Source organism: Fusarium flagelliforme (assembly GCF_020744385.1).
Source record: "Fusarium flagelliforme strain FIESC 12 MPI-CAGE-AA-0113 chromosome Unknown B0J16scaffold_4, whole genome shotgun sequence".
In the NCBI taxonomy this organism is placed as follows: domain Eukaryota; kingdom Fungi; phylum Ascomycota; class Sordariomycetes; order Hypocreales; family Nectriaceae; genus Fusarium; species Fusarium flagelliforme.
The window spans coordinates 4,594,851-4,609,628 of NW_025763506.1; the positions used below are offsets into that span (position 1 = coordinate 4,594,851).

Genomic DNA, 14,778 nt, shown 5'->3' on the forward strand with positions numbered 1-14,778 from the left:
AAACATGTTGATGAAATTACTCCCACTTTCCATCATTATCAAATTTGACCAATTCCCCAGTCAACAGCGCGTGCTGAAGTGCCCGACCAATGTTCATCACCTGCATTCCACCCTCAATCGGCAAAGGAACAGGTTTGTCATTCAAAACAGCCTCAGTGAACTCATTCGCCTCCAAGGCAAAAGCATCCTCGAAGCGCTGCCAATACTCAGGTTGAACCTCATGCCTGATTCCCAGCTTATCCGCTAAAACCACATTATTCGCTCTCGGAACAACATTTACCGAAATTTTACCCGTCTTTCCAGTAATCTCAGTGCACACATCATGGCCATGGGCTTGAGTTCTTGAACAGTAAAAGTAAGCAATCTTACCACCCCAGAACTCGACCACCCCAACGGCATTGTCCACGTCGTTGAGCTCTTTCAATTCAGGATGGTGTTGCAGAGTACCGGTCGCCCAACATGCCTTGGGAATCGGGTTTCCAAGATACCAAAGAGATAAGTCAATATCATGGATGGCGCAGTCGACAAAGATACCGCCGTTGCGGGAGGCGTAGCGCACGAAGAAACCTGTTTCGTCCAGAAGATCGCAAGTGTTGGAGCGGACCATGAAGGGTTCGCCGATGGCCTTATCTTCGTAGATCTTGGTGGCTGCGTCACGGTAGGAAGCGTCAAAGCGACGCGAGAAGCCGGCCATGACTTTGAGCTGGGGGTTCTTGGCGGCGGCGACAACCACAGTTTGAGCCTGGATTATTGTTAGTAGATGAACTTAGGCTGAGAGAAGATGCATACCTCGGCCATATCAGTGCTGAGAGGCTTCTCGCAAAGAACATGTAGTCCCTTATCGATAGCGGCCAAGGATTGACTGGAGTGAACGTCGGTACTAGTAGACACCCAGACTGCTTGAAGACCAGGGTGGTTGAGCATCTCATCATAGTTGCTGTAGACAGCGATGTCAAAGTCTTTGTAGTCTTGATTCTCTTTGGCCCAGGTGACTTCATGCTCGAGGGAGCTACATACTGCGACCACTCTGGCACGAGGGACTCGGTAGAGAAGGGTATGGACGTGTCGCTTGCCCTGAGGATGAGTTAGAATGGGGCCATGAAATGAACTTGTGAGAATGATATACCATGCGTCCAAGGCCAACCACAGCGATGTTGAGAGTTTGTGTCATTGTGATGAGTTGAAGAATGGAGAGAGGTGCTTCTTTGATGAAATTGAAGTTGATGATAATTAGTTCCTTGGTGATAGAGATTGACCTTTTTATACGTGGTTTGCTCATGTTGGTCTTACTCCAAGTTTGCATTCGCGAGCTATGTCCGATTATTTCGCCTTCTTACATATAGATCACAATTGCTTAATCAAGTAGGTTACAACGGCATTCAATGGAGATAGTTGCCTCTTGGAGTAATTGACCGGAGAGAATTGCTGAGAACGCAGTGCGCTAGCATGGCCTAACCTGATCTAGTAGGAGCCAGCGATTCAGCGCAAGTCTTTAGAACGCTGAAGATGTAGCCAGAGAAAACAACATGAGAATAATTTCTACATTTGATAGATTTGGTAAGTGAAAAGAGCTTTGGAGCTGATTTACAACTGACTGTATATTAAGCTAGTTTAAATTTACTGCAGAGAACTACCCCTTTCTATTCAGAGTTGGTACTATAACTTAAACTTGTTAAATTACAGGGGGTCAATACTGACTGTTAGTAAATTAATCTTCAATCTGGACTTTAGTTGTATTCCAGATATACTTATTTTTATCCTCGCTTACCGACGCTGTGCAGGGACTGTCTAAACGAGCTTTCGACTGCAAAGGTCGGTCCGCGGAAGCCGTATTTCGGATTCGGACCCGGGTCTTCGGATACCGCCGCTTCGCAATTTGCTAATGGGAGCACTGCTAATTTGTGTAATAATATCAAAGCTCGCCAAAGCATCTACAAACTGATTCAATTACTTAAATAGTTCCACATGGCAAGATCTGACCTTGGCATAGGTAGACTACATTACCCTCGCAACTCTCCCAGTATCTATGTTAAAAGTCCTAGCGAGCCCAATGAGTAAGTCAGGTGAGTATTCCAATCATCACGTATTCATTTTGTTTACAAAATGTAGGCAGAGCGAAGCATTTCAAAACCACCAAACTCAATCTTAACCACGGAGTCCTGGGATCATTCTGGATTGCACGCATCATTACACTCGATTGGATAACAAACCATATTCGTCTGAATACAATTGGATATCACAATACAGAGGTATCATGACTAGGCCACACATAGAAAGAAATCACTCGGATCTCCAGAGAGAGATCCCAAGATATATCCGGATCAAGTCACACAGCATGCGGAACAGTCAATTCCGGAATTTGTTCCTTGCCCAGGAATTGACAGGTGGTAAGCAACCTGATTCTGGATATGCCAAATCAGTTCCGCAGACTGCCATAGGATCCAAGATGTCAAGCGGTGGCGATGCTACTATTTGGGTGGCTGATTTCAGTTTGAGTGGTCAGTACTTGGCTGTCGCAGGTAAGGATCGATCCATCAAAGTGTTCAAGGTCATCGCCACAGAGGAGGAGCGTTTGGCACAAGAAAGATATGAGAGTCAGTTTTCGCTAGCATCGAAAAGCCCTCTGGCACCGGTATTTCTATCCCAGCCTTGCAGAGAGTTCAAGGGCCACTCAGCCGACATCCTGACGTTGAGTTGGAGTAAAAATGACTTTCTACTCTCGGGTTCAGCCGACAAAACTGTTCGCTTGTGGCACCCAAGTCAGCCAACATGCATTCGCGTCTTTCAACACGACAGGACTGTGACCTCAGTTGCGTTTCATCCTACCGACGACCGCTTCTTTCTCTCTGGATCTTTCGACGCTATACTAAGGCTTTGGAGTATCACAGAAATGTCCATCATTCACTCAGCACCTATGGCAGATATCATCACCGCCGTAGCTTTTTCGCCGGATGGAAAGGTTGCGATATGCGGCACTTTCAATGGGATTTGCATCTTTCTTGGCACTGAAGGCTTGATTGAAAGGAGTCGGATGTGTATCCAGTCTTCTGGCTCCAAGAGTGGAGTTTGCTTCAAGATCACAGGTCTCCAGACGATAACCTCCTATGACAGTATCGACAAGACCGGACAAGCGAGGTTAATGATCACGACAAATGATTCACTGGTCCGGATATACTATCTCGCCGACTATTGTTTGCAATACCAGCTCGAGGGGATAAGGAATCAGTCAAGTCAAATCCACGCCCGGTTCAACGACAGTGGAGAATATGCCATATGCGGTGGCGAGAATGATGAGGTGCACATCTGGCACCTGAACTCTGGGGAACCCCAGGAATCTCATGAGAAATTCCATACGCACTCTGAAGCGGTCACAAACGCCATTATAGCCCCAAAGCGTACCCGAGAAATTGTTAGTCTCTCCAAAGACCCGATCTACAATCTTTGCGGTTTTCGAAATTCAAAGCGCATTGATTTGCACGGTACTAGGAACCATGCAGCGAATATGTCGTGCATAGCCGATATGACCCTCAACTCTTTCCCAAAGTCAAAGACAAAGATGAACGATGCGTCTGAGAATTGCTCTAGCAGTCATTTCGGTGGTCACATAGTCATCACAACTGATACTATGGGCAAGATAAAGGTATATCGCCAGGATTGCGCCTTTGACACGCGCTACCAAGTGTCTCCAAGCTATCGGGTTACTCAATAGCTCAGGTGCTCTATGTTTTAGGTATTCGAGGGACTATTGAGTTATGGGCGCAGTTTTCGTCAACCTACATATACTAGGACTTATTAAGAAAACCGAGCCATTGACATCAAGAAAGCATGCATCTTGCTACTGACATGAGCTGGATTGTGACACATCTGCAATTACTACCTTGATGCTTATGTCAATGAGGACAGCCCCTTACTTTCTTTTGTCAGCAATTATGCCTAGGATCATTAAAAAGATGCCAAAATCTCGGCATCAATCTATGCAAAGCGTCACTTCGTGCCCAACCTGATTATACGGTCAGGTGCCAACTTATGAGCTGCATAGCAGATTATGCCTTCACGGGTTAGGTCGAGAAATGGCCTCCCTCGCGATGCTTCTGGAGGCATTAAGCAACCCGCAGCTCCTGATTCTACTGATACTAATAAGATGTTCTCCCACTACCAGGACGTCTACTTAGTAAGTACATAAGAGATTCATCTAGTAATATAAATCAAACGCACCTATCTATCAAATAAAGAGAAGATACTTAGAGGATGAGAGTCAAAATTGCTTTTATTGAATATAATTATTCTATTTACTTTAACATAAATCCTATCTTACAGTCCAACTACTTCTCTATATATATCTAGTTATATCCCCCGATAGCATAAATCTCACCGCCGACTTAAAGTACTGCTTAAGCACAAACGGAGTCTTCCACTGTGGTGGAATTCTGGGCACCACCAAAAACCTGCTTCTTGGGGTAAGGACAGAGCGTACGCTTAATCTCGGGCGTAATGCCTACGCTGGTGGCCGGAAGTGTGTCCACAGCGATACCTTCCTCTACCCAACTTCGAAGAGCGTCGAAAGTGGTATCGGGATATGCTCCATTGCCTCCGAAGCAGTGGTTGACACCTGGTGCGACAAAGACGCGATAAAAGTCGTGGACATCGGGGATTTGAGCGGCAACGGAGTCGTAGTAGTGCAGGGTTCCATTGACTGGGATGATGCTATCGGTCTGTGAGGAAATATTAGAAAAGGCTGACTTGATGAGTGCAAAAAGCGGTGGACATACTGTTCCATGGTAGCTTATAAGCTTTCCTCCTCGCTTCTGGAACGCAGAGAGATCAGGGTCATCTGTGCCCAAGAACGACCGATACTCCTGCACAAGGCTTTGAGCGAGACGCTCATATTTCTCTTGGGAGAGATTAGCTGTAGTCCCGTTCTGCTTCTTCATGCCGAACAAGGTGACCCATTGTTCACCCAGCGGATAGATGTCCCGTGTACAGGTTCCGTTTTTGCTGCAACTCGTAGGGATAAGGGCCTGATCGGTCATAGATCCAGTCAACGCGCCGCCCTTTGACACACCAAACCAGATAGGTCGGCCATCTTCGTACTTTGCTCCATCCCACTATTTGAAAAGGAAAAGAAGTTAGCGACCATGCTTGAGCAGGCTTTTACTTGACAACGGATACTTACGACTCCCTGAACAATAGTAGCGGCGGCAGAGGAGACAGGCCGCTGGCTTCCCAACTCGGTACAGTTCACCATGGTACCAACAACGGTTGCTGCTTTGAAATCGCAGCTATTAGGGTCGGTGATGACTCCATCAATCACGCCATCGTTTCCATCACAAGCTTCCAATGCGGCGTCGGTAATGGCGTTGATCTCGCACGCGGGCGGGTATTCACCCAACTTGTCCATGAGGAACGTACCCCACAACCCCCCGGAAAAGACTTGAGGCCAGTTGATTCCTGGTGCGCTCGCGGCAATACCATCGTACGCTTCAGGGTATCGCTGTGCAAGCAACATTCCTTGTCGGCCGCCTTGAGAACAGCCAGTGAAGTATGAATACTTGGGCGCTTGACCGTAAAAGCTCGTGATGACACTTTTGGCGATCACACTGGCATCATTGATAGAGGTGGAGGCCAGGTTCAGAAGGAGATCCTGGTTCACATTGCCTTCGCTGAGAAGGGCCCAGGCGGTTGCGTTAACATGGGAGCCCAGGCCAGCATCAGTTGAAACTGTAGCATAGCCGTCCCCGACGGCTGCCCCCATGGCCATAATGCCAGCCTGATGGAGGCCCGCTTGCCAGCCGGCACCACCAATAGCTTGGAGTCTCCCATTCCAGGTGTCTGTAGGCAGCCAGACTTGGACGTTGACATGGTCATTCCGGCCAGGATGAGTATAGGAGACAGTGACATTGCAGTAGCTGACGTTATCAACCTCTACGGCGCCATGGTTCGCATAAACTCCAATAGGAACGTTCGAGGAGAAGTTGGCGACGTGGCTGGCTTCGAGAGAAACGAACTCAGCCCCAAATAAACTAGGATACGGAATAGAGGCGGGTATGCAAGCCGAAGCCGGCACAGTGCCGTTAAAGAGAGACTTGATCATAGTCGATATTAAACAAGGTAAAGAGCGAAGGTGTTGGTGCTGGTGTTGTTAAGGCAAAAGTTCAATGACTGTCGATAATTGCTTTCTATATATATTCAGTAGATCACGGACCACGTTAAAGATTTGCAACTTGCGATTGTGGAAGAGGCTGTGATATCTGTTTACGTCGGCTCCGCTACTAGACCACAACTTACTCATGTCTCAGCAGTGGATATATGGATCCTCATGGTTCAGCCGATGCTAGTTCCTAGAGCGATGTAAGTACGAGGCCCAACCCGACAATACGAAACCTCATCCACCGCCGCGCGGCCAGGCTAATTTCCCTCAAACTTCCATTGATGATCGGATTCCAACTTTGTCGGTCTTGGTACCGGCGCCGCCTTCAGAAGTTAGCGTTATCTCGGCTTCTCCACGTGTAGTTTCTACCCATTCGATTGGTACGTATCGTAGCATGAAATACCAAGATAAAAGAAATGAAGGACAGGTTAAATGATCGCTGCAACTCCATGGAACCATGTTATCGTAGTCTGGGGTCGAGATGTACGCTGTACCGTAAGCTAACGTCGATACGCGTAAAACCCGAGTGACACGAACGAACACGAATGAAAACGAACGGGAACCGATGGAAGCGAACGTACCTAAGCCACATACAGCCAGCTCACCCCACCACAGGTTATATGTATAGATCAAAAGCCTCAACATGTGATGTGAACAAGTATAATAATGCAAATAGTTCTCCTTATTACAGAAACATTATCGATTGTTCTGTTTGACACTTGATTTATTTACCAATTCCGCTATTACTGTTCGTTCTGTTTTCTCTTGCATATTCTTCGACCATCTCGCCGAACCCTAACACGGGTTCAAAGTCATAAAAAGATGGCCGAGTTAAAAACCTACAATGGCTACGCTTTATGGCTGTACCTTCCCAATGTACCGGCCGCTGTTGTGTTTGCTATCCTGTTTGCTCTTGGGACAACCGCCATCACTTGCAAATGTTTAGAACCAAGGCATGGTATTGCTCAGTTTTTGTCATTGGTGGGATCTGTACGTATTCTCTTCATAGTCGCGTTTAGGGTTATACGCTTGTTCTATGCCAATACGGATTGCTAACTCAGCCATAGTGGAAACGGCTGGATTCATAGCACGAGCTACTGCCAGGGATAAGACCGATGAACTGATCCCGCACGTTATCCAGAGTGTTTTCATTCTCGTGGCACCTGCCCTTTTTGCGGCATCTGTTTACATGACATTGGGACGTATCATCAGGAGTATCCAAGCTCAGCCACTGTCGATTATCCGTGTCAGACTGCTTACAAAGCTCTTTGTCATGGGCGATGTCCTATCATTTGCGCTTCAGTCTGGTGGTGCTAGCATGATGGCTACGTCGGATGACCCGAAGATGGGTGAAAACATGATTATCGCCGGCCTCTTAGTGCAAATTGTTGTGTTCGGTATCTATGTTGTTACCTCTGTAATCTTCCACTATAGAGTCAGAACTCAAAGACCGAATGTATATGCCAATTTTGGTAATAACTGGGAGAAGCTCCTTGTTATGCTTTACATTATCAGCGCCCTGATCATGGTCAGGTCTGTCTTTCGAGTGGTGGAATACGTTGGAGGGCAGGATGGTTACCTACTGAAGCACGAGTGGACCTTGTATGTTTTTGACGCGCTGTTGATGTTTGCAACAGTCGTCATCTTTGCATGGAGATTCCCGGGACCTGTTTGGCTGAAGTCTATGGATATCGAATTTGCATTGGAAGGACAGCGGCCTAGCGAGTCTCCTCCTCGTAAACGATTATTGCAGTGTCGGAGATAGAGCGGCAGGGACAGGGACAGGGACAGGGACAGGGACAGGGACGAACAGTGGTTAGAAGTGAAGCTGGAGTTGACGTATATCGAGAGACAATGACCATACGACAATTCAAGGGAGATATGAAGTAAGTCAAGGAGATAAAATCACCACTATTTAAATGGAATTAATTAAATCCGTTTGGCCTACTTTTAATTCTGTACTCGATTCTTGATTCTACTGTATGTGACCTGCCGCCTTAGCGTGCAACACAGTGAATCCTCACCATTTGCAATGCAACGGTACACCATTCTAGCATATCTCCCCTACCCTACAAACATTTTTCAACTCTTTTTGTTAAACTGTAAGAGGCAACCATCTACACTGAAATATTTCATTAACGTCTTTACAGCCCAGAGCCAGACCCATCTTTACCATCGGATGTTCATTCAAAAATCACCACAACATTCATTCGTAGACTTCCATTTACCCAAACACATCAAAAATGGGATTCAAAACTCTGTTTTCTCTGATATTCTTGGCCTTAGCAAGCATATTCATTCAGTCTTTCAACGGAAAGTCACAGGGCTCGGGTATTTACATGCCTTTCGATGATGGGTTACAAGCCTAAAACATGATGCTGTTGCGAAAATAATAAAATACATTCTTTCTAGTATAATATTATATGATACTAACATCTTTATACTATCTGTAAATAGTAAAGCTTATGCAAGGGCCTGTAATGGCCATGCTAATGCATCTTGCCAGAAGGAACCGACCGTCTTGGCCACCAGGTGGATTAAATATGAGCCTGAATGACCAAACACCCAGAACTGTCGATACCGGTGCAATGTAGCACCATAGAATGCCAAAACGACAAGAGCTTCCGGCCTATGCTCATATAAGGCTTCAATGTACTTTTCAGGGATAAGCAGCGGCCATTCCATGACCGCGTGAGTGCCAATATTAGATCTGGACGGCTCTTGTGTTGTCATGTCCAGTATCCACTGAACCCGACCAAGTGCTGAGAGGCAAGCTTCAGTAGCGATAGACGAGGTTGAAGATGACTCAAGGAACTCCCTTAGTGGTTTTGTGTCTTCTCCTAGAAGATGTGAGTCCGTTTGCTCAGATATGACTGGGATGTGCATGAGCAGTTGCAACTCGGGATGCAGCATAGGGTGCCAGTACTTTGTAGTGATGGCCCGTACTCCTCGGTGAAGACGAAGGTAGCTAATAAAATCGTCAATAAATTCCGCTAGCGTATCATGGCGTCGATGAAGTGTCTCGTGAAGGACATGGAGCCCGAGCAATGGGGTGAAAAGAAACGTCGGCACGTAAGTGTCTTCGGATATGTAGTCCTTGGCCTCATTGAATAGGTTTAGCGCCCGTGTTTGCAGCTCATTGGCTTGCCGACGGAATAATGATGCATGTACCACGTCCTGGCTTGAGAGATGAAGCGCCGAAAGCGCGAGCACTTGATCCAGAAGATAAGGCGCCCTGTATGCATTTTCTAGGGCAGCCTCGATCACGTGCTGTGCTCTCACTTTAAGGGCCATGAAGTCCGACATGTTTGTCACAGCATGGTGAAGAAAAACCATGTGAGTTACTGTAAACATCGGTCCATGATGCTGTGTGCCATCCTGTGTCTGTCTAGAAACTGCCAAAGGGTGGTTGCCAACGACACTGGTGATAGTAGATGCGGCGTCGGCTCCGCTTGGGGTTGAAGGTATCGTGAGGTATGAACAGACCAGGTCGCTTATGACACAGTTCCGGCATTCTGGCCGGGTTTCGTCGCATTTAATATGTCGACTTTTGCATTCATTGCAACCGTTTCTTGACTTTCGGTGGGCTCGGCGACCTGGGAGCCGGCCTCGTTGGTGTTTTGGCATTGGTAGATGAAGATAAGAATTTGCGAAAAGACTTGGGAGCGAACTGGTCCGCGAATACGAACGTCTGTCTATGGAGTTTCGAGAGCTTTCGAGAGCTCAAGGCAGTACGTGGAAGAGTATACAAGGGGTCTAGGCAGTAATTAATGTGGAATGTCCTGCCTACGTGATAGCCGGGCCAAGGCTCTACTAGCCTTAGCCTATTCTAGCTCGGTCAAATGCTTCGGGTTTCGGATTCGGCAGACGCACACATTCCCGAATCAATACGATGCGTTTGAGGTTCTAGAAGCATTAAGTGGCAACCCACGGGCCATCGTAAAGAGGTTTAGGAATGAACGAATGCATCTGATAACTTGGTATGTACAATCGAACTAGAATTAAGGAAGCAATCATAATCTTACTTTATTCTCAATCTTTAGCTATTTGATTGTCGGCATGCTCTGGCACTTACCGTTCTGAACTCACAACCAGCCGTATCTGCATAGCCAGAGTTGCATATGTTGCTATTGCCACTGCAAAGTTTCTTGCAATGCCGGACCGCATGGTGGTTATTGCAGCTATCGCTCTAGAGGGTTGGACCATGGATGTTCTTCACAGAGATCCCATAATTTAGCATTTCATCAAGTAACAAGATCTATTGAAGGCCTTCTTCCGGAAATCTCGGTAAGACCGATCCTGTTATTACTTTTCCACACAAATTCTCAACCTACATCTAAAACCCCTAAGGTAAAAATGCTTGCTCAATAAAGTTCCGGCGCATAGCACTGAGCCCAAAAAGCCGACGTCGGGCTCCACAGTGCCAAGTCTTCACGAACCCGAGTCATCTTTGTTGCTCGTATCCCACAAGTAAGGCACTGGACTCCATACGAGGGGCTACAACGAAAGATCGCCACTCAATCTTGGACTGACTGTGATTTCACCCAGAGCCTTAGTTGTCACGTAAAACGCATTGACAAGAGGACAGCACCATGTAGGCGTCCAGAGTCCATGCTCACCATGAACACGAAAACGCGTAATGGTTGTCAAGAGGGTTGGGAGATTCTTCACGTACAAAAGAACGGAAGGTCTTCATGATTTTGAGTCCAAACAGTAGAGAGCAGCATCGAATTCGACTCTCTCTTTGATCAAACGACTCTGCAACACAATGAGAATCAACGGTACACTCTTCGCAGCCGCATTGGCCTTGTGCACCACAGCCACCGCCGAGTTAATCTGCAAAAACCATCCATCCAGTGGCGATTGGCCTTCGACAGGAGAATGGGACGCTCTGAATCAAACTGTCAATGGCGCTTTGATTAGATCCGCGCCTGTGGCCTCTTCTTGCTACAACGACACCGATTTCTTGTCCGCCGTCAGTTGCGACACCGTAACTGAGAACTGGTTCTTGTCTGAGTTTCATGCGGCCCAACCTGAGTCAATTGGGTATTCCTACTGGGCAAACAACTCGTGTGTCCCTCCCAGCGACCATGGTTATCGATCAGGACAAACCTGCCAAATTGGCGGATTGCCTCAATACGTTCTCGAAGCCACGTCTGCAATTCAGATAGCCACCGCTATGGAATGGGCCAGCTCACGCAATATCCGCATCGTGGTCAAGGGTACAGGACACGATCTGAATGGACGGTATGTCAAGAACCTATTAATTTGAAGAGGATAGCGCGCTGACATTCACAAAGATCTAGCGGTGCTTATTCCTTGTCCATCTGGACGCATCAGCTTCGTAACATGAGCTTTAAGTCTGACTGGCCTCATCCATCCAAAAACACAACCGAACATGTCGCTGTGGTTGGCAGTGGTAATAACTGGGGAGATGTGCTCAAGGGCGCTTACTCGGTGGGAAGAACAGTGGTGAGCGGTCAAGATCCGACAGTCGGTCTAGGCGGGTTCATCGGAGGTGGTGGGCATGGTCCTCTTTCCAGTCACTATGGTCTAGCCGCCGACCAGGTGCTTCAAGCTACAGTTGTAACCACAGATGGCCGCATCCTGGTGGCCAATGCTGCTCAGAACCAAGATCTTCTCTGGGCCATTCGCGGTGGCGGTCCTGGCCTGTACGGAGCTGTCGTCGAGTACGTTTTACGAACCCACCCTTACCCTAAGAACGTGGTCTGGTCATCCATCTCCATGGACCTTTCAGACAATGTGACAGTTGAGGCAGCTACGGCGTCTTGGAAAGCTATGGCAGTTCTCGTCAGAAGTCTTCCGGGCTTGATGGATCTTGGCATAACAGGGAACGGGTTCGCTGCGACATCAACAATCTCAACCAGCAACCACCAATCATCTGTTCAAAAGGGCGTCGGGCTCACGATCACGCTGTATGGCTACAACACCACAACCTCGGCGCTGAAATCTCTGCTTGAGCCAATCAGCCACAGGATGACGACTTACGCTGCTGTTAAAGGCGTCAAGGTCACGATGGCAGAGCCAAAGGTGGCACCGGATTTCCTAACCTTCTTCGACGTGCTAAACCCAAACCCCAGCGCATGCAGCGATATCAGCTTAGTCTCTAGTCGTCTACTCGGCCATTCCCATCTCACCGATCTATCATTGGACGACGTCCAGAATCATCTCTACGCGATGATGGAATCTCAAGTCGAAGGAGAGCCCTCCAATATGATTATTGGTCTTCAGGGCGGACCGGGACCCAGGGATGTCTCACAGGACATGCGCGGTGGCCTGAACCCAGCCTGGCGACAAGCCTACCTCCACGTCTTAAGCACAGGGGTAAAGCTCAACGAAACCAACCCCAACATTCAGGACGAACTGAGTGTGGCTGCCGAGTGGATTGAGGAGCGTAAGGAAGCGCTGTGGCGCAAGTGGGCGCCAGGTTCTGGCTCCTACATCAACGAAGCAAACCCCTTCAATAAGAACTTCATTGAGGACTTCTACGGTACAAACTACGACAGTCTTGTTCAGATCAAGCGGAAATACGACCCTACCAACAGCCTTTACGTACTTTCGGGCGTTGGCAGTGACAATTGGCAGTACGATTTGAACAGCGGAATGCTTTGCGCTGGAAACTGAGGGCAATAAGAGGCTACCTTGCCATTCCCTGTATGCTTGTGCATAATTAGATTAGATTAACCCCATAGATATTTGACTGGTCCGAGCTGGTCAATGTCGTCAAAACCTTTCTATTATCTCCTTTTTCCCCCTGCTAGCTTTTTGTTGTAATGCAAAATCGTGTTGTTTGGTCCCGGACTGAAGTAACACATGCAATGTATTCTCATTCCTGCAATGATCTAACGCGATGTGATGCATGAAGACTAGGTGGAATGGCCATGAATTGAAATGCGCCATGGCTCTGGACCCAATCGTTGCAATACTACCAACACAAGGCAAGTCTGCGACAGCGCCGAAATTTCCATGTTTCTTCAGTTATTTTCCACAGTATCTATCATTTTGCACTAGCTGTGTATGCGCGCTAGTATTTGACTTGAAGTGAAATAAAGAGTGGAAAGTTCTTGGTATTTCCAGAGTTGCAAAAATTGTAATGGAATGATTGTATGATAAGCTTCTTGTAGAGGATGTCAAGACGATCTACGAGGCACCGTTTCATCTTTTTAGGTACCAAGTATGCTACGTGAGGGGTGGTTTGGAGAATAATGCATCAAGATCCAGGGAGTTTTGACAGCGGCCAACTCAAACCTTCCTTCCAAAAAGGTCCAAGATGATTTGCTAGCGCTTGGATGAGAGAACTCCCGCAAGATTCAAAGACCCAAAACGATCGAATTTCGTACACGAAGGCAAGGAAGAAAGCCAACACTGCCAGCGCCTCAGGATGGCGTACATATAATGCATCGAGATAATCGTCTGAAATGATGATAGGCCAAGCTAGAGCGGCCTGGATTCTGTTGCTGAGGCTTTGCGCATTGTGATTTGCAAGATCAAGGACCCATTGCATCCGCTGCAGAGCGTCAATGGACGCGGTAACCGGCATCCGCGAGGAATCTGACAGTGTCTCCAACTGTTTACGCAACGCAATCGTCTCGGTCCCGGATTCCAGATCATCGACTCTGTTGCCAGTCTCCACGATGCCCAGAATGGAGGTCAAATTTGAGACAAGAATTTGATCCCAATAATCGGCCGTCACGGTGCGGATTCCCCGGTGAACTCGCGCGTAATCTACAAACGCGCTAATGAACTCGCCGAGATTATCCTGATGGTCACTAAAGGTATTATGTAGGACGTGGATCCCAACAAAGGAGGTGAAAAGGAAGGCGGGCATGAAGTTTGTCTCGCTGATGTTCTCACGGGCCTCGAGGAACTTGCCCAAGGCCCGCGTCTGCAGTTCTGTGGCGTACCTAAGATAGAGCTGCTTGCGTGCCTGCGCTGTAGTAGATTGGTACAAAGCACTGATAGCAAGCAATTGATCGAGGAAGTAGGGTGCGGTGTGCGCGCTCTCAAGAGCAGTTTCCAGCACTGGGCTCATGTCACCGCCCACTCCCGTATAGCTTCCCATGTGGACGACGGCATGGTGGAGAAGACTCATGTGAATGGCGTCATAGTGAGCGGCTGACTCCGTATCAGCTGGCCCCGCAAGCAGAGCAGTAGATGAGTGAGGTGCTGATGCTGATGCTGTCGGGCTGTTGCTTGCGCTCGCGCTTGCATCGCCGGTACAGGCGACAGTGGTGCTCGGTTCAGCTTGGTGAGGCGCAACGGCGTACGAGCAGGTCCGGTTCCCTACGGTACAATTGGCGCACCTTGGGCGAGCCTCGTCGCACTTGACGTGCCTCTTCTTGCATGTGACGCAGCCTGTCTTGGACTTTCTGTGAGTGCGACGACTCTCGCTTTGGCTTGGGCCCTCGGATGTCATTCGGATGGGTGCTGCAGCTCGGGTTTGGGCATGTTATGATACGAGGTCAAAGGCGGACGGAAGCACATTTGCAGGAAGACATTACGATTTAAAGGACGCAGGTCAAACGAGGTTCCGAACAAGGCGCAAGTGGGGATCCGAATACGAATAAACGAGGCACATGTGGCTAATTGACTCTAGTACTAGCGCTTCG

The 14,778-nt window shown here is 48.0% G+C and overlaps 7 protein-coding genes across 7 annotated transcripts; 3 read left to right on the forward strand and 4 right to left on the reverse strand.

The window, feature by feature from the left end:
- Positions 1 to 16: 16 nt before the first annotated feature.
- On the reverse strand, positions 17 to 1,171 carry B0J16DRAFT_267037 (uncharacterized protein; the record flags this gene model as incomplete). The annotated part of the gene is made up of 3 exons (XM_046123433.1): positions 17 to 742; positions 790 to 1,074; positions 1,127 to 1,171. 3 exons carry the CDS (start codon positions 1,169 to 1,171, stop codon positions 17 to 19), a joined length of 1,056 nt encoding a protein of 351 aa, XP_045983728.1.
- A 787-nt stretch (positions 1,172 to 1,958) lies between these two features.
- Positions 1,959 to 3,709, forward strand: B0J16DRAFT_305724 (WD40-repeat-containing domain protein; the record flags this gene model as incomplete). Its single annotated transcript, XM_046124755.1, has 2 exons — positions 1,959 to 2,063; positions 2,110 to 3,709. Exon 2 carries the CDS (start codon positions 2,255 to 2,257, stop codon positions 3,707 to 3,709), a length of 1,455 nt encoding a protein of 484 aa, XP_045983729.1. The 5' UTR covers positions 1,959 to 2,063; positions 2,110 to 2,254.
- A 607-nt stretch (positions 3,710 to 4,316) lies between these two features.
- Positions 4,317 to 6,236, reverse strand: B0J16DRAFT_288004 (Tannase/feruloyl esterase). Its single transcript, XM_046124152.1, has 3 exons — positions 5,174 to 6,236; positions 4,770 to 5,105; positions 4,317 to 4,712 (listed from the first exon to the last, which is right to left on the reverse strand). Exons 1-3 carry the CDS (start codon positions 6,089 to 6,091, stop codon positions 4,392 to 4,394), a joined length of 1,575 nt encoding a protein of 524 aa, XP_045983730.1. The 5' UTR covers positions 6,092 to 6,236; the 3' UTR covers positions 4,317 to 4,391.
- Positions 6,237 to 6,970: 734 nt separating this feature from the next.
- B0J16DRAFT_415367 (RTA1 like protein-domain-containing protein) lies at positions 6,971 to 7,955 on the forward strand (the record flags this gene model as incomplete). The annotated part of the gene is made up of 2 exons (XM_046133521.1): positions 6,971 to 7,106; positions 7,216 to 7,955. The coding sequence occupies 2 exons, from the start codon at positions 6,971 to 6,973 to the stop codon at positions 7,911 to 7,913; spliced, it is 834 nt and encodes a 277-aa protein (XP_045983731.1). The 3' UTR covers positions 7,914 to 7,955.
- Positions 7,956 to 8,581: 626 nt separating this feature from the next.
- On the reverse strand, positions 8,582 to 9,527 carry B0J16DRAFT_343211 (uncharacterized protein). Its single transcript, XM_046127994.1, has one exon. The coding sequence runs from the start codon at positions 9,500 to 9,502 to the stop codon at positions 8,612 to 8,614; it is 891 nt and encodes a 296-aa protein (XP_045983732.1). The 5' UTR covers positions 9,503 to 9,527; the 3' UTR covers positions 8,582 to 8,611.
- Positions 9,528 to 10,916: 1,389 nt separating this feature from the next.
- On the forward strand, positions 10,917 to 12,910 carry B0J16DRAFT_399993 (uncharacterized protein; the record flags this gene model as incomplete). Its single annotated transcript, XM_046132482.1, has 2 exons — positions 10,917 to 11,395; positions 11,449 to 12,910. 2 exons carry the CDS (start codon positions 10,917 to 10,919, stop codon positions 12,791 to 12,793), a joined length of 1,824 nt encoding a protein of 607 aa, XP_045983733.1. The 3' UTR covers positions 12,794 to 12,910.
- Positions 12,911 to 13,296: 386 nt separating this feature from the next.
- On the reverse strand, positions 13,297 to 14,674 carry B0J16DRAFT_146422 (uncharacterized protein). Its single transcript, XM_046121975.1, has one exon. The coding sequence runs from the start codon at positions 14,583 to 14,585 to the stop codon at positions 13,380 to 13,382; it is 1,206 nt and encodes a 401-aa protein (XP_045983734.1). The 5' UTR covers positions 14,586 to 14,674; the 3' UTR covers positions 13,297 to 13,379.
- Between the last annotated feature and the right edge of the window lie 104 nt (positions 14,675 to 14,778).

What these genes read in the sequence shown, in the direction of transcription:
- B0J16DRAFT_288004 (XM_046124152.1), bottom strand. Translation starts at nt 6,091, where the DNA reads ATGATCAAGTCTCTCTTTAACGGCACTGTGCCGGCTTCGGCTTGCATA. An exon ending in CTACTATTGTTCAGGGAGTC is followed by an intron (nt 5,106 to 5,173) that starts GTAAGTATCCGT and finishes CTTTTCAAATAG; the next exon opens with TGGGATGGAGCAAAGTACGA. An exon ending in TTATAAGCTACCATGGAACA is followed by an intron (nt 4,713 to 4,769) that starts GTATGTCCACCG and finishes ATTTCCTCACAG; the next exon opens with ACCGATAGCATCATCCCAGT.
- B0J16DRAFT_343211 (XM_046127994.1), bottom strand. Translation starts at nt 9,502, where the DNA reads ATGTTTACAGTAACTCACATGGTTTTTCTTCACCATGCTGTGACAAAC.
- B0J16DRAFT_146422 (XM_046121975.1), bottom strand. Translation starts at nt 14,585, where the DNA reads ATGACATCCGAGGGCCCAAGCCAAAGCGAGAGTCGTCGCACTCACAGA.